This window comes from Fistularia commersonii, chromosome 8 (assembly GCF_037954325.1).
Source record: "Fistularia commersonii isolate RoL2024-O1a breed Wild chromosome 8, RoL_Fcom_v1.0, whole genome shotgun sequence".
Lineage (NCBI taxonomy): Eukaryota > Metazoa > Chordata > Actinopteri > Syngnathiformes > Fistulariidae > Fistularia > Fistularia commersonii.
The window spans coordinates 5,316,732-5,342,088 of NC_141291.1; the positions used below are offsets into that span (position 1 = coordinate 5,316,732).

A 25,357-nucleotide genomic window follows, 5' to 3' on the forward strand; every position below is an offset into this window, starting at 1 on the left:
TCAAAGCGCACGAGATTCCTAAATCTTACACTGCACTGATAAACACATTGCTGCCTCAGAGCTGAGTGAATGGACGTCACGACCTCGCAGGTCAGATGATGATAATTTCTGTCTTGGCCAAGTTCGCAAGCAGGAAATTTGCTGCTAAGAAGCTCTTAACAGTTGTTGGGAAGCCGTCCCTGACAATAAGAAAGGGGAACCGGCGACATCACAAAGGTTCGGTTGAATCAAGGAGGTCCTGGGGTGGGGTTGATACAAGGGAAACAGGCAAAGGGAAAGCATAACAATAGGCATGGATGGACTTCAACTAGTCCACTCTCATTTAGTCTGAATGTCATGTAGTCTTGATGACAATTAGCCTTACGGTCATTCAGAGCGTGATGTAGCCTGAATGAGATTTAGCCTCAATGTCATTTAGCCTCAACGGATCTTGACCTCTTATCCCACACTTGGGGTTACAGGGGTACTGGAGTGTATCCCAGCTGTCATTGGCCAAAAGGCGGGGCTCACCCTGAACCGGACGCCAGCCTGCCAGTAAGTCTACAACCATTCACCATCTCATTCACTGGCCTGGCCAATTTAGGGTCTCCATCGTTAGTCAAAGGCCGTAGCTGCCTTTCCATCCCATCCGGCATTCGTCCGTTACCTGGGAAGACAGCAGGTTGCAGTCGATGTGAGCTCCTCTGCCTGTCTTCTGCCGCTGCAGCAGGGCGGCCATGACAGCCCCATGCGCATACAGTCCGGTCGCCAGATCTGTCATGGCGACTCCCGGGCGCACCGGCTCTCCATCCTGTCATACGAATAAAAAAAAAAGGCAGATAAGAACTTCCTGAGCTTCAGAAGACTACAGTCGGCAGGCAGCTCATGGGTGAAAGAAGCACAGCGGCGTCTTGAAGGGAGAGGAAGACACCTGCTCTTCATCTTCGTCGACCTCGCTGCACTGCCTGATGTTCTCAGAGGTGTCAAGCGGAAGTGAAAGGGGCATGAAAACCTCCTGTTCCTTCTGGGACTGATTCTGACCTCTTCCCATGCAGGGGTAATGTTCCTTCCAGGCTCCTGTTTCAGGTTGCCCGACGGGAATGCCCGCACTTGGCAGGCGACCCTGCATACGGGAGCGCGACGTCGGCGGACGGTATTGAATGGTGGAACTTCAAAAGACCAGACGCCGTCGAAGCCCCGGAGGCAGAGCCCCAGAGGGCCGGGCCGGCCGGGGAAGAATCTCAGGGCCGATTTCAGACGTTCTAGACATCTGAATCAGATTAGATCAATGATGGATTCCAACGCATTTTATTATGACATAAATTTATAAAAAAGGTTGTTTCCTCTGTTGCTAATGGCACGGCAGCAGGTTCAGATGTCTTCTATACTACGTTCTTCAAAAGTGATGTGTCACTTCTGCTTAAATGTAAAAAAAAAAACATATATATAAATAAAGAAAAGTTTCCGCCAACAGATTAAGAGAATACATATGTTCAATTATTCACCCTGACTGATCTGGCTCTTCCCCGGGAGGACATCCTTTTCCATCTGGCTGGCCCACAGTGTCTGTTTCCAGTTTACTTGACGCACAGCCGACGTCCATTAGGTGGAGTGACCTGAGCCGATGTCACGACAGTGAAGGAGGAAAAAAAAAAGGGAACGCACATCTAGAACTGGGTGGTTGGATGATGGAGCTGTTTTTTTTTTCTTGGTGCTGCCTCCGCACCGATAAAGAGGAGCCGGGATATGTCGATGGAGATGTAGCTGGTTTGAAAATAAGAGTTGACGGCCGCTTGGGATTTCAGTCTGGAAGAGTTCACTTTAGATGCTGGGAGGAATTAAAGCTGTGGTTGTCAAAACTTATTGTGGTAACTGGGCTTAGTTTATCTTCTTAAAGATGCTTCACCTCTCATCCGAGAGGCTCTTCAGTTCTCATAGACTGTGTCATGTTTCTGGTGTACATATATATATATGTATGGGATATACAACTGCTGGTGTTTGGGTTGGTCGTTAGTCTAAGTTAAGAGGGTTCGTAAGTAAGTTGCTTTGCAGCAACAGGGTTGACTGGGGTTGTTACGTCAATGTGTGAGTAGTTATGTGTTTGTCGTTTGGGGAACAAAGGTTCCTGGAACTCACCTGAGTTGGAATCCAACAGGAAACTGTAGGGCTAATTAGTAAGAAGTCCGTTAGTTTACTTGGGCTGAGGCTCGGGCGTGACTCGCCCTGGCTTGTTCACCTCTCTGGGTAATCTGCTGGGTACAGATCTGTCTCGGGATGGTTCTCAGCGCAAAGTTGTGCATAGGTGAAAGGTTGCGTCAAGGACCCTCCCTCCTCGGATCAGAGAAAGATTCTCCCGTTTGACATTGCTGCCTTCCTTGAAGTGACCCTTATCCTTCGGGTGTAAGTGTACCGCAGAGTCCTGTCCTGAAGAAATGGCCTCTCCTTAGAATTGTAGCAACCTCTTGGATGAGAGGTGGGACATCTTCCAGAAGAAAGACCAAGTCCAGCAGGCACAACAAGATTTGAGAACCATTGACCACGACCTAGACGGACACATCTAGGGGTATGCATGTATTGGTCTTTCTTGGCACGTGGATGTACGTAGCTGAAGGGTTCAGTCGAAGATCCCCCCCTCTGTTGAGAGAAGGTCTCTCCAGTTTGACAAAGATGCCCTTTTCTCTGGCCAAACTGCAGACAATGCTTTGGCCTTGTCTTTTAGGTGTAAGTGTACTGCACACTTCTGTCCTGAAGAGGTGGTTCTTCAAGAAGAGAGACCAAGACCAATTGCCATGATAAGATTTGACAACGAAGGACCTGGACGACTGAGAACCTTCAGACAGGTACAGATGTAGGTATGAGGTCCGGAAGAGTGCGTGGGAAATGAGGAATATAAGGAAACCCAATAAACCTGGAAGCAAAACTTTCAGGGGGAGGCAGTTGGGGGGCCCTTTAGAAAGTCTCGAAGAAGATATCTGACCATGGGGGGCATCTGGAGTAGATGGGCAAAGAGAAACAAATGAATCAGGAGAAGATGCCAAGAACTCTAGGAAGTCCCAAGACATCCTGGACGGAGGGAGGATTACTGGATTACTTTCGTACCGGAGAAGAAAAGAATGAATGGGTGAACAAACTCGGAGTGAAAATTTCAAATTAAACAAATTAAGATGGCGATGCTTTGTTTTGTTCTTTATCACTTCGGTCGCCACTCCAACATTTTGTGTGAATATGCCAATTAAATAAAAATGATCTGAGCGGTAGAAACAACCACACCAAAATAAAATGGCTACCTTCAAGCGCAAATCAATGTCAAATTAAACTTTCATTCATTTAAAATGTTCATTTTGTCAAACCTCTAATTGCATTTCTTATTAATTACCGTCCAAAAAAAAAAGGTAAAGCAATGAATAAATTTAAAAAAATGTTAAATGCAAAATTAGCAATGACAAACAAATTAAACAGCTGAGAAGACAACAAGTCAGGATTGAACTGTTGCTGTTCAATCAGAGGAGAGGATTCATGATGATGTAATACATCTGAAACTGACCTCCGGGCCGGTGATGTGCATCATCCCCGACACAGCCGAGGCGATGGAGTCGTATCCTGGTGTCTGGGCCTGTGGACCGGTTTGTCCATAGCCTACACACACACACACACACACACAGACACACATGCATACACACATGGGTTAGGGCTTGAGGAAATGGACTCCTGGCGGAGTGTTGAGTCAAGCATGCTGGATTTCCTGGAGAGTCCAGACGTTTATTTCACACTGACCCACTGCCAAAAACCGGGGGTTCAAGGTAATTAGACATGCAGACAATGAAGCCGGCAGCCGAGCAGAGCCGGGGGGTTAGTGAAACGGCACAGGGAAGGGTTTCGTTTTTTTTCTTCCAACGCTGCATTACACACCAGGAGGAGACGCACGTTTGGCTTTCCGGACATGGGGAGATAGTAGTGACTCCTGCAAATGTCCCCCTCTTTTTCGGACATGTGGGCTTGATTCAAAGGTAGGAGAGAGTTCTCATGGTTTGGAGGCGGGCAGCGTTCCACATCATATCCTCCCCGCAAAACCCTTTACAGGAAAAACATCTTTTCTCCAGAGACATTTTCACTTCAAAGTGGAGTCGAGTAGCGGGCCTGGCCTGCGGGTGGCAGCACCGAGCACACCTTGACCTCTGTTATTGTTGTTTTCACTGCTGCCGGTGTCATGGCCGTGTTGCGGTCGCCAGTTTCGCCCCCACTGCGAGATCGTTCTTGATTCTAGCGGCCGACCGGCTTCTCCGTTTTCTCCTTCCTGGGTTCTCCAGGTTCTCCGTCTGCTCCCACGCTCCAAAAACAGTCAGCAGATTCACCGATGCACATTGCCCATTGTTGTAAAATGAGAGGGTGAATATGAGTGGCTCTGTGATTGACAGCTGACCCCCCTCCTCCACCCATTTGTCCATCATAAGACTGAGAATGTTTTCCTGTTCCGTCCGGTTGTTTCGGTGTGAAATCCACCACACCAGTTCTCTGGTGAGGAGGTCAGACGACCGTCATGATGGCGCTCATAAACTCAGACATTTTGCTGCCATGGGGGACCCCTCACCTGTTAGGCTTGAGCTTATTTCAGCCAAACATCAGTCACTGCAACGCCACTGCTCCCGCTTTGATAAGTAACGCAGTTCTGACCTCGTGGACTGGGGGGTGCGAGAAAATGTTGGTTTAAAATTAAAAGACTGAGTCTTGACGTAAGTTAGAGAACATTCGGCATAGAAAAAGGTGTTTTCTGATATAGAATAGTAAAAATTCCGTTTAGATTAAAAACCTGAGGACATAAAAACTACCATCTTCATTGAATGCCTCACATCTCTGGAGGTTCCAGGTGTTTATTCTCAGGGGCGATTCTGACAACTCTGCTCCGAGCTGATGAGCGTGTGCCGGGGAAACCAGCTATCGCACAACTTTACTGATCAATATTGACAAACGTCAGCTAACGTCAGGTTTCTTTTTTTCTGGATATCTGTGAAAGAATAAGATATGACTAGAAAAATCTTGAAAAAAATGAGAAGAAAGTGGAGTGGAATTTCAACAGGCCTTTTCTGCAGGGGAGGCTTCTTCTACCGCCCCCTTGTGGACAGATGTCAAAAGGCGAGCGGCGGCGGGATGGTGGGGGAGCTCTTGTCCCGGCGTGACCCTCGTGGTCCAGAAACACCAGCGCTTATTATTACTGCATTATCGGTTTATTATCGTTAACGCCAGCGGAGCAAACTGAGCGAAGGGCGAGGGGGAGAAAACACGGGGGGTTCAGGGGTCGGGGGGCCCCGAAGTCTCGAACTTCAGGAGAGTAAAAGACTAAGAGGGCAGACGGGGAAAGGCCAGCCGGCCGCTGATAAAGCCAACATGAGGCGGCGCTGCGCAACAGCGACCTCCGACCTGGTGTGTGTGTGTGTGTGTGTGGGGGGGGGGGGGGGGGGGGGGCAGCGGGAAACGTGGAGTCTGCTGACATCTAGTGGCGGAGACGGGGAACTGCGGGACGCTTCGGGTCAGTACCCTGACGCACTCAAGTTTCTGGTCTCAGTTCAAATCTAATTGGTTTCCGCTTAAGTGTAAACAGGTTTCCAGTGAATTTTGGTCTCATTTCATGATTGTTTTCTAAACTCCTGTCAGTTTTGGGGCGGGATTCTTGCTAAAAGCAGATTTTAATCACATCCTGTTTTTTTTTTCCCCCAGCGCACAACAGAAAGGCTCTAAAAACGTTTTCAGTCAAACGCTAATCCCTCCGTCCTGTTTCCTTGTTTTGGACATTGACAGAGGTTCTCCTTCTTCAAGTGGAAGTCCTGCTTCCTCTTGTGGTGCTTCTCCTTCCATTGACGGCGGTTCTCACAGCAATTTTCCTCCTTTTAGCAGTGGTTTTCCTCCCTGTAGTCACTAGACAATTGTCCACTAGACTAGAGTCTGGTGGACGTTCTTCTTCTGAGGGAGGTCCTCCTTCCTCCGCTGGGGGTCCTCCATCCTGCACTGAAGGTCCTCCTTCCTCTACTGGAGGTCTTCCTTCCTCCACTGGAGGTCCTCCTTCTCTCTCTGGAGGTCCTCCTTCCTATGGGGTGGTTCAAGTCCCTCTGATGGTGGTTCTCCTTCCTGCAGCAGCAGTTCTTCCCCTGGCAGTGCTTCCCCTTCCTCTAGCGGTGGTTCTTCTTCTGGCTGGCAGTGGTTTTCCTTCCTCCTCCAGAGCGTTCTCAACCAAGCTTTTACACTGACACTACATTTACTATTATCATTCTACCTGTCTTCTCCTGTGGTTTCACGTGTTGTCTGCTGTCCCTGAGCGGGCCGCTCCGTTCCTCCTCCTGTGGAATGCACCGAACTATGTGTTTACCCGTCCCTGAATTCCCTCAGTCCCTTCTTCTCTGCCGGTTTGTTTCTCAAAAAACAGCCCGGTGCTCGGAATGGAGGCCGGGCTGTGAGAAAGAGGTCCCGTGACGTAACTCCCGCTGTATTTGAGTCACTCACGGCGAACAGAAGCAGCGGGTCAATTCCGGGGCCACTTCCTGTTCATCTCGTTCCAAAAACCAGGATGAAACAAGAGCGCCGGGCAAATATTGATCCACCAAAGTGTCGTCGGCCAAAGGAGCGGCCGTCGGAACGCCTGATGCCGCACTGGGTGAGTCAGGCACGGGGTTGCGGGGTCTCCCGGGGCAGCACTCACCTGATATGGAGCAGTAGATCAGCCCGGGGTGGAGGCGGCTCAGCTGCTCGTAACCTAAGCCCATCTGACCGAGCTTCCCCGGCAGGTAGTTCTGCATCAGCACGTCACACGCTCTGGCCAGCTGAGGAGCATGAGAGCAATCAGTGAAATCTCAGATTCAAATCAGCACCCCTCATGTGCGACAAGATGAGCGGACACAAAAATTCAAGGCATTTCAAAACAAACTTTGAACTGATCCCAGGGAAATGATTGCGAAATGTGATGAGTGGAAACAGCTTCGGCCTTTTCAGTGACCTTCAAGTACCAATTTAGGAACCATGCAGACCAAAATTAGAGGCTCCCTTGAGCCTTGTCCTTTTCTGTCTGAATATAAAGAGTTATTTTTATTTGTCTATCATGTGAAGAAATGCGAGTTGGTTGTACCTCCTGGACGACTGCGACCCCGCCAGGGTGCTTCAGGTCAACGGCGATGCTCTGCGAACAGACCCGACAGCACGGCGTCAGAACCGCTGGTCCACGGCGGAGCAAGGAGACCCGGAATATGGAAAATAATTTATGCAAACAAAATAATCTTAAAAGCTAAAAATGAAGCGTACCTTCTTGTTACGGTTGACGCTTAGAAAATAGACGCTCTCAGCGCCCATAAAGGGGGGACCCCAGGCTCTGGTGTCATCGCCGGCGCCTGACCGACAGCACACACATTCGCACCCGATCAGTTTCCTCACGCAGACGATTGCATGTTGAAATGAATGAACATTGATGTCGGACTTTATGGGTTCATGAAACTCAACTCACCCGGCCTCTCCACCTTGATCACCTCGGCCCCCAGGTCTCCGAGGATCATGGTGGCGAAAGGACCCGCCAGCACTCTGGCGGGAGGGAGGCAGTCAGATTATATAACGGCAGAGGGCCCAAAAGTAATAAAAATGGTAAAAAATGAATAAGATTGAATCATCCTGAAAGTGAAAGTGGCAGCCTCACCTTGTCAGATCCAGCACTCTGACGCCCTCTAGCGGTTTAACATTGTCAGCTGTTGAAAAAGTTTGAATATCAAACAATAATAATAATAAATCATGGTCCGTTTATGTTGCACAAAGGGCTTCAACAGGCAGAATCTAGAGTATAAAATTTTTATTATTTTCTTATTTATCCTATTTTTTTTACCTTATTGATACCAAATAGGGGACTAGACTAGGCTGGAGGATGGGCCTCGGATCGGCAGTTTACCCGGGAGCAGCGCGCCCTCTCCCGGTCGCCCTCCCCAGGTCCACCGGGTGTGGAGCCCGGTGTGGAGCCCGGCGTGGAGCCCGGCGTGCGGCTCGGCGGGCCCGGAGGTAGAGCGCCGCCCTGCCGGCCGTGCATCGACAGTCTTGCCGGTAAACTTTATAACGATCCGCTAAATCAATAGCCGGCGAGTGGGATGATTAACCGCGGGCGGAAGCGGACGGTGGTTATCCGGCTCGGTTAAAAAAGTGCGTTATAAGCGGGAAGCTCGGGGTTTTAAAGTCATCGTCCGGGAAGTGATGCGTGGCTGATAGGGATTATCAATTGATTATCGATTCTGGAGCGGAATTCGACGCGGGTCTATATGTCAGTGAGAACAACGTAAGCTAGGCGAGGTGAGCAGCTTTCACGGTGGGTTACCGGGAGAAACGAGGCGGACTTTTTTTCAGTTCCCGGTTGTGTTTACTTTGTTCCGGTAATCGATAAACTTGGCTGGAATCGCGTCCGCCCGGTTATCCGACCCCCGGCAACCGTCCGGTTACCTGCGGTAGCGTCCGACCGAGGGCGGCTTCCGGCGGGGCGGTTAGCCGGTAGATTCCTCCGCCACAGGGGGGCCGGACCGAGCGGCCGGAACCCCGGCAAGCCTCCTCTCAGCGCCGCTACGGGGAGCGACATCTTCCCCCACCTGTTCGCTGCGAACCAAGACGCGGGCAGACAAACACTTCCGGGAGGAGACTTTCAAAATAAAAGCCTCCCGTCGAAGATGACGGACACGGGAGACTTTTAAAGGCTCGGGTGCGGAAACAGCAGCATGGGGGAGAAATACACGACTAGTTCTATCACTAGTAACTACAGTAGCCCTGATAATGATAATATTCATAATGATAATAATATTGATAGTAATTAATATTATTTACATAACTACATCATCAACATTATTATTATACCATATAGTATAAATTATGACACTTAGCAATAACGATATACGTTTTATGTATTATTTTATATTTATGATATACTTATATGGTATATAATTTACTTCTTCGGGGAAATGTATTGACAGATGCTGGAAGAGTGATGGGAAGATGGAAAGAGTATATTGAAGACCTGAAGAATGTGGAAAATGAAAGAGAGGCAAGGGTAGAAAAGGTGACTATTGTAGACCACGAAGTAGCACAAATTAGTCAAAGGGAAGTGAGGAAGGCATTTAAGAGAATGAAGAGTGGAAAAGCAGTTGGTCCTGATGATATACCCGTGGAGGTGTGGAAGTGTCTTGGAGAGGCAGCAGTAGATTTTCTGACTAGATTATTCAACAGGATCTTAGAGAGTGAGAAGATGCCTGAAGAATGGAGACAAAGTGTGATGGTGCCTATTTTTAAGAGTAAAGGGGATGTGCAGAATTGCGGCAACTATAGAGGGATAAAGTTGATGAGCCATACAATGAAGTTATGGGAAAGAGTAGTGGAAACTAGACTGAGAGCAGAAGTCAGTATTTGTGAACAGCAGTATGGCTTCATACCTAGAGAGAGTACTACAGAAGCAGTATTTGCATTGAGAATGCTAATAGAAAAGTACAGAGAAGGCCAGAGGGAGATGCATTGTGTTGCTGTAGACCTAGAAAAAGCATATGACAGAGTGCCAAGAGAGGAGCTCTGGTATTGTATGAGGAAGTTTGGAGTGGCAGAGAATTATGTTAAACTGGTGCAGGACATGTATGCTAGCTGTGAGACACTGGTACGGTGTGTTGTAGGGGTAACAGAGAAGTTCTAGGTGGAGGTGAGACTCCATCAGGGATCAGCTCTGAGCCCCTTCTTGTTCGCAATGGTGATGGACAGGCTGACAGATGAGGTTAGACAGGAATCCCCATGGACCATGATGTTTGCAGATGGCATTGTGATCTGTAGTGAGAGCAGAGAACAGGTGGAGGAAAATCTAGAGAGGTGGAGGTATGCTCTGGAAAGGAGAAGAATGAAAGTTAGTCGCAGCAAGACAGAATCTAAGGAATCTGCATTGAGCATGAAATTAATCATCATCAACTGAAACCCTCAAAGAGATCACCTGTAATCTTGTAAGCAGAAACTTAAAATACTCAAGATAAATAAACGTGGATTCAAATTTTGATTGGCGTGGCACTTTTATTTTGGAAATCCCAGCCTGAACTTTGAAAATCCTGAGTTTGCATGTCTGCGAGTCAGGAACGTCGTCTAATTCATTTATTCAAATGTTTGAAATCAACTCGATACCTGATGGATTTCCATGTTTGTCTTTCGCAATGTTTGAAAACTTTTGAACCTGAGCTCCGGGTTTAACATTTGTGCCAAGGGAGAGAGATTAGCATCAAATGAACTCACGGAGGGAAACAAGAACTTTAATGTTTTATTTCCAAAATAAAGAAAATACATTAACAATATTAGCTGGCTGGTGTTACCCCGCAGATAACATGCGTCACTAAAAACCGTGGCTCCACACAGTATTTCACATTTAAACCACAATTAAATCTAAAATACTACAAAATTAAAGCACATTCCTCAGTGTTATTTCCGTTGGTCGATCAGTGCGTCTGAGGTCGACGTTCCAAATCCTTCTCTCAGCAGCAGGACTTCACCAATTCTCTCAAGAGACGAACTATTTCCGTGGCATTCCGGCGTTTTTAAGACCGGCCAAGACGTGCTACCTCACAATAACGGCGTACACTAACCTAAGTACTTTTTTGTGTCGCGATTAATCTTTATTTTTTTGTCAAGCGGTGCCTTCAAGTTTCTGCGCCACTATGATTTGTGCGAACAAACTCTCAGATCTCTCCATGGAAGATGATACAAAAAAATGATGTATCGATCAGATGGATGTATTGAAATATTCTATAAAATAAAACCACTGCATGGATCCAGGACTACAGAAATTTGACTGACAAGTGGCAGGTGGTGACTGATGAGTTAAATGAGTTGTCAAAAATACATACATTTCTTATGATACCTCAAATTTGCGGGAATTATTTAGGAACTATTGCTTACCCAACTGATTTTACCCGCTGGGCATGTCAATTGCGACCCACATTCATGGTCGTGTGGTTGCTATGGCGAAAGGTGACCAAAGTTGTGATATTCTTTTCCGCAACTGAAAAAAACAGGTTCGTGGTTCGAATAAACACGTAAATATTTGTGGAAATTGAAGCATGTTTTGTGCCACATTTGAGATCCTGCAAAATAGGGATATTAAATAGGAAAAGAAGCGTGACGCCTAACATTGTAACATAAATCACACTCTCATCCACACAGACACGTTCACATTAACTGGTCCTGGAAAAAAGTCGACCCGAAGGTTTTCACCGTATGATTATTTGATGAAGTCCTGATGTCGAGAGTCTAAAAATAAACCTTGGCTTTTTTTTTTCCCCACACTTAGCTTCTGTGCATTTTCACAAAAACAGCAGTAACAAACAGATGCAAGCGGTGACAGTGAGGAGTCGATGTGCATCCGTGGGGGTTTGGCTCATTATCAAGTGACAGAATGAAATTCATCAAAATCACATAAAATGAAATAAAAGCTTGCCTCAGGGACGAAGGCAAGCAGTGACATCATTACTAATATTTCAGAAACCCACTTTTTCTGAATGAAGTGAATCGTGCAACGACCTTCTCTCTCCATCCCGGTGGATATATTTCCAGTCAGTTCTGTTTGTTTGTTTTCTATGAACCTATAAAATTCATTTATATCGACGTGACTTTGGTCACAAAATGAATTCAGTTCAGTTTATTCCCTACGTACAAAGATACTCCCCTAAAAGTGTCCCCACTGCTCACTTGAAGGTTTAAAGTCCCGGGTAAACAGATGCAGCTTTGAGAACACAACGCGTAAAATCCACCAATTTTCGAAAATATTTGTGACTAAGATGACGTGCAGCCTCTCTGTCATTTTCATGCCCACCTTAAAAGCCTGCCTTCATTTCTAAATAAATGAAAATTCAAAATTTTAAATTTCCCCAATCTTACACTCAAATCCGAAGTAAGGAGGTGAAACTTTTTGAACAAATTCCTACAATCTGATCCCCCCGCGCCATTCATAATGTTCAAAATGTGAGAGAATTTGTCTGAAAACAATGAGTTAACGGTGACCCTTGGTGAACATGTGACGCCATTTTGACTAAAATTCAGCGGAAACTGAAAACCGTGCACGATCGGCCAAATCTTTTAGATCTTCCTGTCAGCTTGGACGGCCTGAAAATGGGATATCTTGCATTTTCACCCGCCTCTGAATAGCTTTCATGCTTCTCAGAGGCGGCTCATGCAGGGGTCGCCCAGTGGGAAAACCCGGAGGGCTGCCGGTCTGAAGCCGCCTCTTCGGCGGCCGTTCCTCGCCCTGGCGTCCGGAGAAGAAAAAACTTAAATTATAAATCCGTCCACGGCCTGGATAAACACAAGCCGCACCTGGTCTGGAGGGTCCTAGCAGACCGGGGTTTGCACTGTGGTGCCGAGCCCCAGGTACTCGTGGTTCTCTGCCGCTGGGAGAAAAAGCGCCTTCCCATTGAAAGGAACGGCGGTGCTGGTGGCGCCCGCTTCCCGAGGCAGGAAGTCCATCTGATAGTCCGGGTTGTCGAGGCTTGCGGCCGTGGGGAGCGAGTTCTGGGCGGTGTTGAGGTACTCCGGGCCCTCCAGAGCTTGGGATTTCTGGTCCTCCGGTAGCGAGGGGAGCACGGCCGCCCCCCAGCCCTGGCTCAGGTCCTCGTAGTTGGGGTTCAGAACATCTGACAGCCTGCTGCTCGGACTGGTGTCGCTCTGGTTCATGTATTCTGCAGGACAAGGAACAGGTCCATTGGGCACTTTGCACGACATCTAACGCAGTGTTTCCCAACCACTGTGCCGCAGCACATTAGTGTGCCATGAGAGATCATCAGGTGTGCCGTGGAAAAATGCCCACTTTCACCTGATTGGTCCGAAAATTATTTATCCAACTCAAATAATGTGTCTTCCTATGTCTATGTGGGCAGCGTTTCCATTCCATGTCAACGGATAGTGAATTAACCTGTGCATCTGTGTATCAGAGTGATCAGTGACGCTTTGAGTGATACATTTTTAAAATAAAAAGTACTTGTATCTGCGTAAACAAACAGGCAGCATTGTTGAAAACTACCAAGACGAGTGAGAAAGGAGTGAAAGCTGCTATAAAGTTGCTGAACTCATCTCTAAATCCAAATAGCCACACATCGTAGCAAAACATTAATACTACCTGCCGGCAAAATCATTGTAGAAGAAATGCTGGGCTCTGGCGTTGATAAAGAAATAGCCCGAGTTCTCTCAAATAATACCATTTTCGGACATATAGATGACATGTCTTCAGATATTGAAAAAAGTGTTCTGGAAAAGTTGCACATCAGTGGGAAATTTGCATTGAAACTTGACGAATCTACAGATATTAGATATATTAGATTTCACACAAAGTAAATTGAGACTACGGTTTCATCCTAATTCGTTAAAAAATGTTTTTGACACATTTATTTGGTGGTGTGCCGTGTCATTTTTCTAATGTAAAATATGTGCCGTGACTCAAAAAAGGTTGGGAAACACTGCTCCAGGGTATAAATTACCGTCTTATTCTATCATTTTCAAATTCAAATAATAATTTTCGAAAACGGTTTGACTGCATGAATAACAGGGAAAAACACTTAAGCCTCCAATATAACCATGAAACCATGAAAATTAAACTAAAAAAGCAGTTAACCTGCATTAAGCAAATATTTTTTTTTCATTTTTTTACAACTGCGCAAATACAAAAAAAGGATAAAAATAAGGGGGCGGAGCCTATCCCAACCAGGTGAGGGGCGGGGCTTAACCTGAATCGGTCAGCTGTCAATCACAGGACCGAGGAACCCAGGCGGGGGAACACGGAGTTTCAATTCAATTCAAATAATACAATATTTGATATTCATCAATGATGCATATATAGTACACACGTGTGTGTGTGTGTGTGTGTGTGTGTGTGTGTGTGTGTGTTCCTGTACCGTGGCTGCTGCAGGTCTCTTTGTCCAGCGCGCTCTGCGTTGGATCTGCGATGTAGCGCAGGATGATGCTGTTCTCTCGGGCTGGATGAGCCCCCTGGGGGAGGAAGACACACCGATGATGACAGCTAGCGTTTGCTAACGCTGGTAGCCAATGTTCCCTCTACTTGTTCATATGCCTGGGCATTCTGAGGACCACTGTGAGCAACATTAGATGTGCACGTTGTGGCCACACATCAGTATCACACCTGGGATCACAGCTTCCATTTAGTCCATGTTTTTCCATCAGAAAACTCCCTTACTACTTTAGCTTCGCTGCATGTTTTGCAGAGCAGACTTTTCTCACTCGAAAAAGAAAAATTCTCACCCAGTTTCACCGCTTATTTGCACAAACTCCGACAGCCATTCCGACTTAAAAGAACCGCATTTCTTTTTTACTTTAGTTTGATGAGTGGACGTATCACATTCGCCGCCCGCTCGTTTCACAATGATAAGGGGTTAGCATGTTAGCATTAGCGTCACTTAACTCCGCCACACTGTTATTATTGTTATATAGCGTGTACAGGCAGAGCATGTGCACAAGTACTGTCAATGCCGTGATTGGCTGCATAGCCCAATTGCATCTTATCGTATAAATGGCCGGACACCTGGCACTCACAGAGTTACACAGCAAAATGATACAGAAAAAAATGTAACATATCTAATTCATTTGCAGTGCGCTCACTGCGCTGGATGGGTTTTCTTGTGCGCTGAGAGTGTGCGAGCAGTGCGCAGCTTAGAGGGAACATTGCTGTTAGCCACGGTCCATGCTAACCAAAGCTACTCCGACATGTAGCCATCCACCTCTGTGTGAGTGTGTTCTTTGCTTCTCTCTCTAAAAGAATTAGATCTCGTGTCGACTTAGGACACAAAATCTTCGGAAAACAGATCTTGGTGTCATGGCAAAAAAAAAAAAATTCTCAGGAAGAATTTTGACTCTCTTTCATCCCAAATAATGATTTCTTTGGGATAAAAATACCAGACTGAAAGGACTTGAGATGAGACTAAACACAACAAAGGGCTGGATATGTCCAAAAACATGAAAACAAAGAAATGTATGAAATGAAAACAGGGGACTGGACTTGCCTCAGAAATGTCTGAGAAATATGTTACAATCTGACTTTCGAGGGAGAAAGGATTAATCGGTAGGCACGTACCGAGGCGCCGCAGGAACGGCTCTCCTGGCTATTCGTTCCCTTGAACGGCAGCAGATACTCGTCGGCGTCGACCACGTCGTCCATGTCTTCGGAGCTCAACAGGCGTGAGTAGAAGCGGCTGTCGGACGGACTGGGGAGGTCGCCCTGGGATGGGGACGGGATCACAGTAGATTATGCCATTAAGAATTCTGAAAATGGCAAAATTGGCACACACGGGGGAGTTTTGGTGTCCCGAACCCGATTGAGTTGGATCTAAATTTTCCAGTTTAAGTCTAAACACAACTAGTGTCCAAACTGTCAATCCAAGAAAAAGAAATGTTCCCACTAGGGTGCTTGAAGAGAGCTGATGCTAACATTAGCATGTTAGTAAACAAAGATAATCCAGATTAGCATCTCCATCTGAACACAAATTTTGAATTTATTAAGTACACTTTATTAATCCCTTGCGGGAAATTCCTTTTCTCCATTTAAGCCATCATGGATGAACCAGGAGCAGGTGGCTGCCGTCAAGCCACACCGGGGGAGCATTTAGCGCAGGGGTCGAACGTCGTACCCTGAGGTAGGCAAACTTTTTGGTGAACTTTTTGTTAACAGTACATATCAGACTCGTCTGACATTTGCTTCGAAAATAAAACCAGCTTGGTTTTGAAGGCTCTGACGTTGGCTTGCATTTCATGGACAAACTGGTTTTTCCCCTTGTAGCTTCACATCCAGCTCGTTCATGTATGTCAGTTTGTCCACAGTAAAGGCTAACTCACAAAGCCAATGTGTGTCATTCAGGCCAGGAAAATTGTGGCTCCCAAAATGAAACAGTTTCCTGTTTGAGCCCCAACATTCATTGATCCAATCATTCAATCATTCACATCAAGTATGAATTCTGTACCGATCTTTGGCGGGCCGAAGGTTGCCCACCCCTGAGTTAGGCAATCAGTGCCTTGCAAAACATCACTTGGGCACATTAGGAGGAGCCAAGAATTAAAGCAGAAATGTTCAGTTCCCAAGACAGCCTCGGAAGCCGTGTTCCCATACCGGGAGTTGAACCCGGGCCACCTGGGTGAAAACCAGGAATCCTAACCGCTAGACCATATGGGACTATTCTGACTCTATACCAAAAATCAAAATTCTTATCTCTGCATCACATTTCGCATCACATTATTTGTCCACTTTCCTGAAATGAGTTCATTGCTTTTTGGGAGCAGAGTTTCAAAGTTTGAGGGGATTCTTGTAATTTGTTTGCCAGCTTCCAAGAGGAGATGTTTGTTTGCGATAACGAGGTCTCGAAGACACCGATGTAAATATTAAACAGATATAATCTTATATTATACTGTATCCATAATAAAATAGATTACATAAAACATAAGACATGGAGCGTACCTGCGTGACTAGGTATCTCGATGGGTCTCGAGCCATTTTTGAGAACTCCACAATCAGCTCCCTGAACTTTGGACGACTCGACGGGTCAATCATCCAACCTGAGGACGGAGAATTACATCTTCATTCCACGCCGCTGCCGTCTTTCCTCCAGACGTGCGCCGACCTCGACTTTTACTCACACTTGACCATGATCATGTAGACGTCGATGGTGCAGATCGGCGGCTGCGGTAGCCGATCCCCTCTCTCCAGCACCGAGGCGATCTCGCTGGCCGGGATGCCGTCGTACGGCTTGGACCCGAAGGTCATCAGCTCCCACACCGTCACACCTGCGGACACGAAAACCGTCACCCGAGTCTTCGGTCGCCACCAGTCCAGCCGCTGACCTTTTAATCTCAACGTGAGGCAACAGTCAACTTTCCCCCGGTCGATACCTTAGTGAAACCAGTGTTTGGGTCCCACATCTTTTTTTTCTTAATTGTTAAAAACGTACATTCATTCATTCATTCTACATCATCTCTGCATGTGAATAAACGTCATATAAGGAGTGACATCGGCACCAAGTAAGTTAACTAAGAGTAAGTCATTCATTTATTCATCATCTGAAGCAGTTAACCTGCACCACATGCCGCATCTCTAAGTGATCATATCATCTCTGGCTGTTGATTCATTTCATATCAAGAGAGTTTGCTGTAAGTCATTCATTCGCTCATTCATTCATTCATTCATTAGCAGAACAAGTTTCCCCCTCACCACATGTAGCATCTACTCGTGCAGGTGTGCCCAATACATCGATCGCAATTTACCGGTCGATGGCATGGCATTAAAAGGTAGAGGTCAGCCTGTCATCCGCACTATGAAATTTGTCACTTGACTGACAGTCAGTCTGTCTGATCTGACCTTTTCTGACACAGGCGTCACCGCACGTGTGCACCTAACAGCGCGTTCTAGCAAGCTAGCGAGTTAGCCTCCAATTTATGTCTTCTGAACTTATGGGTATAAAAATGAGTGGGGGAGCTGGACCGAGTAAAAAGACTAAAACGTATCACTTCCGTACGGAACAGGAAGTGGAATTTCTTTTATTATGTCATTTTCAAAGTGCGTTTCGTCGGCCGGTCTGCCATTGCTATACCGAAAAAGGGAAATGTGGGGCGGCATTGTCAGACCGTTCATAAACACTACGACGCCGACTTCCCTCTGAAACGTGAGCCGAGAAGGAGAAAGGTGAAGGAACTAAAATCCCAGCTGTCAGGACAGCGGTTATTTTTCTCACTGCTAACTTCAACTATGCTGCTGACTCCATTCAAGTCATCAGAATAAGGTATTTACCAAAAAAGTACTCTGTAGTAGTGTGCCATAAGGGTTCATGCAGTTATGCAAGATCCACAAACAGTTATTGTGATTAGTATAATCAGTAGATGGATAAATAAATATATATTCAGCATTTTTATTGGAGGTAGATTATTTTCAGAACATTTTTGAAAAATGATATTACTAGTGGTAATATCACCTTCACTGTCAAACAACTGCATGTCAGGTGCAATTTATGCAGGAAGTAAGTTAACAACCAAGTGAGTCGTTCAGTCATTCATTCATCCATTCATTCATTCATTCATTCGTTATCTAAACCAGTCACTTCACAGAGCTAATATAATCTTTGCGGTTAAAAAACTTCATATCAAGAGTGAGGTGTGCAGGAATTGAGTTTACTATCAAGACTAAGTCATTCATTCATTCATTCAGTCAACCAGCAGCTCCCTGTCGCTTTTGAAAATAATTAATGAGTATTTTATTTAAATGTATTCTATTTCAGTTTGTTCATTTTTAAAATTGAAAGTTTTATCATTCTGTTTTTATCCACTATTTCAAAACTTTAGCTTTAGCTTCAGTTTTGTTGGGTATTCAGTGAGTCATGATGTTCGTCGCCACTCTTGCGATCCAGGTCATGGTAGCAGAAAGGGGGTTTGTAGCCAATCGCGAGAGGGGAGGTTATCGGGGGAGGCGGGGTTTATCGGGGGAGGCGGGGTTTAACGGGGTAACGTTTGGTCTGCAGTGTTTGCTCACCGTAACTCCAGACGTCGCTCTGATGCGTGTAGGTCCACTGGAGGATCGACTCCAACGCCATCCACTTGATAGGAACCTGGGAAAGCGGAGGTCGGGAGGATTTCACCAATCGAGCGGCTGAAAGAACGAAAACCTTTATTTTGTGAGATATCTCCTGATTTCACACACACCTTTCCTCCGTCGGCGTGGTATTCCTTCTCATCGGCCGTCAGCAGCTTGGCCAGGCCGAAGTCGGTGATCTTGACGTGGTTGGGCGTCTTCACCAGGACGTTCCTCGCCGCCAGATCCCGGTGTACCAGGTGCCGCTCCTCCAGGTAGTTCATCCCCTGGACGGTGACAGTCACTGGTGTGAAAATGCCGATACCGGAGCATCATAGCTTTTCCAGGATAATCATGGTTGCATCTTCCGCTTCACAGACAAAGCTAGTTCCTTTATTTTTACCAGGGAAAAAATTCTTATAGCACCTGGAGAATAAACCCGCACACAGGGCACAACATTCTTGCTCATTTTTTTTGTGCCTATTAATTAGTCTGACCCAACGTCTCGGGAATTAAATGCCGAAATTAAATACCAAAAATCCAAACAACACTGTTGTTATCCTTTAATACAGTAAAAAGCAGCGTGCTAAGCTAATGACCTGCTGTTTGTTGTTTTCTCAGCACTTTAATATCCAGCATTGGGTTTAAACAGGATGAAGGGATTAGCACGCTGCGTTCAGGTTCACAGGCTTCAGCAGGATTTAAGGAAGCTGCAGACGGACCCAGCCACTCCCAAATACACACATGCGCACTCACACTCACACACACACACACTAAGTTTACTTACAGCATGCGTTATGTTTCAGGTGGGGCAAAACAAAATAGGGCTAAAACTTGCACTCCTGCACTGTCTTATCACATGTGTGTATGCACATGTGCACACATACACACACAAACACACACACACAAACACACACACATACACACATGAATACAGACAGATACATGAAGGTTTGTACAAAAAGACATGCGCAAATTCACTCTCAAGCATAAACGCACACACACACACACACACACACACACACACACACACACACACACACACACACACACACACACGTACACAGAGAAATACAAATATACACACATGCATGCTCATGGAAACACAAAAAATTGAGAATCCAGACATGCACAGATACATACACACACACACACACACACACACACACACACACACACACACAGAGACATGTGAATACACACAGAAACATGAAGGTTTACACAAACAGACATGCGCAAATACACTCTCAAGCATAAACACACACACACACTAACACAAAGACATGCAAACATACACATATGTATGCTCATGGAAATACAAACAATTGAAATCCAGACACACACACACATACACACACACACACACACACACACACACACACACGGCAACCAAATATACACACGTGCACGCACACAGAAAAAGACACACTGAAAAAGGCATAAGAGCTTAGACACACGAACATACACACATGCAGTAAGTGGATAAGTGTACATAAAGACACACACACAGACATATGAATACACACAGAAACATTAAGGTTTATGCAAATAGACATGCGCAAATACACTCTGAAGCATAAACACACACCCACACACACATATGACACACATACACACAGAAACATGACGGTTTACACAAACAGACATGCGCAAATACACTCTCAAACATAAACACACACACATACAAATATACACACATGCATATTCATGAAAACACAAAATAGTTGAAAATCCAGACAAGCACAGATACACACACACACACAAACACACACACACACACAAAGCATGCAAATATACACATATATTGGATTAGTACATAAAAACACATACACACACATATCCAGATGCACAAATGGCGGCTCACCTTAGCGATCTGGACGCACCAGTTGAGGAGCCACTGGGCGCCGACCCGCTCGCTGTGGTGCCGCACGTAGTCCAGCAGGCAGCCGTACGGCATCAGCTGGGTGACCAGCTGCACCGACGACGTCAGGCAGATTCCCAGCAGGCGGCACACGTGCGGGTGGTCCACGCTCGCCATCACGTACGCCTCCTACACACACACACACACACACACGCACACATGCATGCAAATATACAAACACACATACGCATGCACACACACACACACACACGCTTTTAGAGGCATGAAAATAAACACACATGCACACACACACAAATTACACACAGACAGTCAAGCTTGGATACACAAACACACACACACCAAAACATACATGCTAAAACGCACGCAGATATATAGGCATGAAACATAAAAATAACCACATCAAAATGTATGTATAGAATGCACATGAAGACAAACACACACTGACATGAAGACAAACTCACCTCACACACACATGCACACACGCGTGTCGTTCGGAAAACATAGATCACTATAAGACGTCCTGAAGCGGAAGTAGGTCAAAGGTCATGAATGAAAAAAGCAGCTTTACTGCACTCGTATCGAAACAATACTGAAGTTTAAGGAATTACAAAAACACACTTTTTGGAAAAAAAACTGGGCTCACACACTGGAAGTGCAGAGTATATCTATGCTTCGGTGGTGTTTGGCTGCTTTTACATGAGGCCGGCTCTTACGTCCAGGATCTCTTTGTTGGCTTTGGGAGACATGGCTTCCCGCAGGACTTTGATGGCGACGGGGATCTTCACGTTCTCGCCGTCGGGGATCCACAGACCCTGAACACACACACACACACACACACACACAAACACAGCTACATCACCGATCAGGGATGCGTTCAGGTGCCTTCCTCTTTCGTGGTTCAACTTATTGGGTGATGCCTTCAAGGCAAGGAGGAACGTAAACACAGGTAACTGCTGCCGTAACTACATATTCAAGTACTTTATGTCTTTAAGCCTCTATTTCATGTTGTGTTCAAGCGCAGCTCCGACTTTTTAACTTTCGGCGTCGGTACCTTAAAAACAGTCCCGAAGGCCCCCGAACCGAGAACCCGGATCTTCCTGAATTCGGTCTCCTTCAGGATCCTCAGTAGCGCCTGGTTCGGAGCTTGTCCGCTCGGAGTCAGCGGCTCCACCAGCTGCAAAACACACACACACACTGCTGATATTATATCATGATTAATAAAGTTAGGCAACAATTAATATAGTTTATTTTAGCCACTAAAATATCAAAATATACATATGATATAATTTAGTATACTTTAATACACTCTAATATACTAGACTGAGCAGAGACATTTCTTGAAATTTGGGAATAAGAAATAAAAACAAAAATTGCAACAAAAAAAATTCCAGGAATAAAAGCAATAAATAATCAATCGATCGATTAAAATTCTTAGTACCATAAATTAGAGTATATCTATCTGCGGAGATGATTTCCATCCCACCTCTCTCTCCTGCAGGAGGCGGCGTAGCGTCCTCTTCCTTCTGATCCGCCGTCGCCGTAGCAACACAAAGATGATCAGGGATATGACCACAACCACCAGCAGCCCGCCGACCACAGCCACCGCCATCGTGGAGTGGGTGGAGCTCCTGGAGGCACAGGAAACGCGGTGCGGCCAGAGGAACCGTTAGCATGGAAGATGCCTCTAAAGTTAGCCAATGCTGCACATGCTAACCTAGCAGCTAACTTCTTCTTCTTCTTTCGGCTTTTCCCGTCAGGGGTCGCCACAGCGAGTCAACTTTCTCCATCTAACCCTATTCTCTGTATCTTCCTCTCTCACACCAACTACCTTCATATCCTCTCTCACTACGTCCATAAATCTTCTCTTTGGTCTTCCTCGAGACCTCTTGCCTGGCAGCTCCAATTCCAGCATCCGTCTACCAATATATTCTCTATCCCTCCTCTGTACATGACCCAACCATCTCAGTCTGGCTTCTCCGACCTTCTCTCCAAAACATCTAACATGTGCTGTTCCTCTGATAGACTCATTCCTGATCCTATCCATCCTGGTCACTCCCAAAGAGAACCTCAACATCTTCATCTCTGCAACCTCTAGTTCTGCCTGCTGTCTTTTGGTCATTGTAACAGTTTCTAGTCCAAACATCATCTCTGGTCTCACCACTGTCTTGTACGCCTTTCCTTTTATTCTGGCTGAAAGTCTTCTATCCCTTCGTACCCCTGACACTTTTCTCCACCCATTTCAACCTGCTTGGACCCGTCTCTTCACCTCTTTTCCAAACTCTCCGTTGCTCTGGACTGTTGACCCTATCCCACCTGCGGGGCATAGCCACTAACAACATTGAGCATCATACCTTCAATTTCCAATTTCAGACTCATAAGTCTGACATTCTTTTCACCTCTAGGACGTTCCTTACTAACTCCTCCTTCAAGATAACTCCTACTCCATTTCTCTTCTTGTCAGTACCATAATAGTACAACTTAAAGCCTGCTCCTAAGCTTCTAGCCTTACTACCTTTCCACTTGGTCTCCTGGACACACAGTATATCCACCTTCCTTCTCTGCATCATGTCCACCAACTCTCTACCTTTTACTGTCATAGTCCCAATATTCAAAGTCCCTACTCTCAGTCCCAGACTCTTTCCTTTCCTCCTCTCTCTCTGCTTCCGAACACACACTCCTCCTCTTCTTCTTGTTCTTGTTCTTTGACAGTAGCCCAATTTCCATTAGTACCCTGTAGGTCATCAGTACCAATGGCGGTCGTTGTTAACCCGATCCGCGACCGATCCGGTATGGTATAGTTTTGGTTGACTCGCATGTTTGGTTTTGGCAAAAGTTTTACGCCAGATGCCCTTCTTGACGCAACCCTCTGCATTTATCCGGGCTTGAGACCGGCACAGGGCACTGCTCCGTGCCCCCCAAGGCAGGCTTGGAGAGACACGGGCCAGTGCCGCCCTGAGGCTGCATTTAACGTAGCAGCTAACATGGCGGCTAATTCTGATTTCCGCTTTTCTGCCTTTTGCCAAAGTTTGTTTTTCAACCAGCATTTGATCTTTTAGCCAGAATGATGATATGAACATATGAATGCCATTTTCTTTTTACATCTAAAAATACCAATAACAGAGACTTTATATAGTAATTTCCGAGTGGACGTGCCCAACGATGACGAGTTTCTGGTTAGCAAAACTTATTTCTATTAGAACAATCATGAACAATTATGCCACACTTATGCAACTTAACCTTCCGTGCCTTTCGGTCTCTCTCTCTTTCCAAAACACATTCACAGCCAGTAGGAAAATTACAACGCTCCGATCGTTCCTCTAAACCGTACCACAGGGTTCCTACAATGTTGACTTCACGTCAAAAGGATAGGGAAAGACATACACCATTCATTCAGTCATGATTTTAAAAAATTAAAAGAATGCTCTTGGTAATGTTCATTCATTAATTCAGTCTTCCAAAGTAAAGAAAAAACTGTCACGGGACGCAGGGGCGGACTCGGGCAGGGAACCACACCCAGGAGCAGGAATCTGGGTTGAAGCGCTTTATTTGGGTAGAACGGCAGGTAGGGTGTCGCTGGTAAGTCCCTGGCCCTGAGACAGAGTCGCACAAGGCTGGGTCTCACCAGGACGGGCCCCAGGCAGGGTGAAGGCAGGATGGGCCCCCGGGCAGAGTGAAGGGTCAAGGCAGGGCTGGATCTCGGACAGGGTCGAGGCTGGGTCTCGGACAGGGTCAAGGCAGGGTCCGGACGGGGTCTCGGACGGGGTCTCGGACGGGGTCAAGGCAGGGTCTCAGGCAGGGTCTCGGACGGGGTCAAGGCAGGGTCTCGGACGGGGTCGAGGCTGGGTCTCGGGCAGGGTCTCGGACGGGGTCAAGGCAGGGTCTCGGACAGGGTCGAGGCTGGGTCTCGGGCAGGGTCTCGGACGGGGTCAAGGCAGGGTCTCGGGCAGGGTCTCGGACGGGGTCAAGGCAGAGTCTCGGACAGGGTCGAGGCTGGGTCTCGGGCAGGGTCAAGGCAGGGTAGGGGTCCGGTCATGGCAGGGTAGGGGTCCGGTTGTGACAGGGCTCCGCAGTGGTCTAGGACAATCCCCCGGCACCAGGCAGAGCGTGCCGCTGCCCTTTATAGGGCTCTTGATTAGCGGCAGCTGCTGCAGCTGGCGCCGATTACGAATTAATCCCAGCCGTGTCTCCTCTCGGCAGCCGAGAGGAGATCCTGACAAAAACAGAGAAAATCGTACTTCTTGCTTGTTGTTTCATTCATTCACTCTTTCATCATTTCAAAAAATGTTAAAGCTAATGGTACTTCTTGCTGTTTGTAACTTTTATTCATTCATTCATTCATTCATTCATTCATTCATTCATTCAATCTTCCAAGTAAAAAAAAATTGCTAATAGCACTTCTTGCGCATTGATTCATTCATTCATTCATTCATTCACTCTTCCATCATTTCATAAAACGTTTGAGCTAATAGCACTTCTTGCTCTTGGTAACATTCATCATTCACTCTTCCAAAGTAAAACATTTTTTAGCTAATAGCACGTCTTACTCTTTGTTTCATTCATCCATTCATTCATTCATTGTTCTGCTGTAAGGCTTAAAAAGGGAAGGGGCTTTAGCCAATCCAAGCTGATGTCGGGGGTTGAGAGGCGGGGTTTAACCCGGATGGGTCAGCTGTCAATCAAAGGACCCCCCCCCACACACACACACACACACACACACGCACGCGCACACACACACACACACGTCCGACCATTCACCCTCTCATTCACACCAACATACAATCCTGAGTCTTGGACTCATGGTCCGATTTTGGACCATGAGAGGAAGATGGAGAACATGTAGATGCCAGGCAGGAGAACATGGGGAACCCACAGAGAAAGAAAGCAGAAGGGGAGCCTTCTTGCCGTGAAGAGCAAGTTCCTCT

General features: G+C 46.4%; 2 protein-coding genes and 1 non-coding gene across 5 annotated transcripts in view; all 3 read right to left on the reverse strand.

The window, feature by feature from the left end:
* sugct (succinyl-CoA:glutarate-CoA transferase) overlaps nucleotides 1-8,601 on the reverse strand; it is a 55,545-nt gene extending 46,944 nt beyond the window's left edge. Inside the window, exons 1-8 of the mRNA XM_086150661.1 lie at nucleotides 8,434-8,601; nucleotides 7,649-7,697; nucleotides 7,463-7,536; nucleotides 7,264-7,349; nucleotides 7,091-7,141; nucleotides 6,668-6,788; nucleotides 3,524-3,615; nucleotides 647-790 (exon numbers count right to left, since the gene is read on the reverse strand). Coding sequence (XP_086006787.1) covers nucleotides 647-790; nucleotides 3,524-3,615; nucleotides 6,668-6,788; nucleotides 7,091-7,141; nucleotides 7,264-7,349; nucleotides 7,463-7,536; nucleotides 7,649-7,697; nucleotides 8,434-8,566 — 750 coding nt within the window. The 5' untranslated portion in view covers nucleotides 8,567-8,601. The remainder of the gene's footprint in view (nucleotides 1-646; nucleotides 791-3,523; nucleotides 3,616-6,667; nucleotides 6,789-7,090; nucleotides 7,142-7,263; nucleotides 7,350-7,462; nucleotides 7,537-7,648; nucleotides 7,698-8,433) is intronic.
* A 1,642-nt stretch (nucleotides 8,602-10,243) lies between these two features.
* Nucleotides 10,244-25,357, reverse strand: part of LOC147231689 (melanoma receptor tyrosine-protein kinase-like) — a 41,069-nt gene continuing 25,955 nt past the window's right edge. For all 3 annotated transcript variants that reach the window (XM_086150665.1, XM_086150663.1, XM_086150662.1), the window contains 11 exons: nucleotides 21,919-22,063; nucleotides 21,487-21,609; nucleotides 21,149-21,247; nucleotides 20,418-20,603; nucleotides 18,685-18,840; nucleotides 18,515-18,590; nucleotides 16,633-16,779; nucleotides 16,454-16,551; nucleotides 15,080-15,223; nucleotides 13,887-13,980; nucleotides 10,244-12,677 (listed from right to left, as the gene is read on the reverse strand). In XM_086150665.1, coding sequence (XP_086006791.1) covers nucleotides 12,331-12,677; nucleotides 13,887-13,980; nucleotides 15,080-15,223; nucleotides 16,454-16,551; nucleotides 16,633-16,779; nucleotides 18,515-18,590; nucleotides 18,685-18,840; nucleotides 20,418-20,603; nucleotides 21,149-21,247; nucleotides 21,487-21,609; nucleotides 21,919-22,063 — 1,615 coding nt within the window. In that variant the 3' untranslated portion in view covers nucleotides 10,244-12,330. The remainder of the gene's footprint in view (nucleotides 12,678-13,886; nucleotides 13,981-15,079; nucleotides 15,224-16,453; nucleotides 16,552-16,632; nucleotides 16,780-18,514; nucleotides 18,591-18,684; nucleotides 18,841-20,417; nucleotides 20,604-21,148; nucleotides 21,248-21,486; nucleotides 21,610-21,918; nucleotides 22,064-25,357) is intronic.
* Nucleotides 16,100-16,171, reverse strand: trnae-uuc (transfer RNA glutamic acid (anticodon UUC)). The gene has a single exon. It is a non-coding gene; the product is annotated as a tRNA-Glu (tRNA).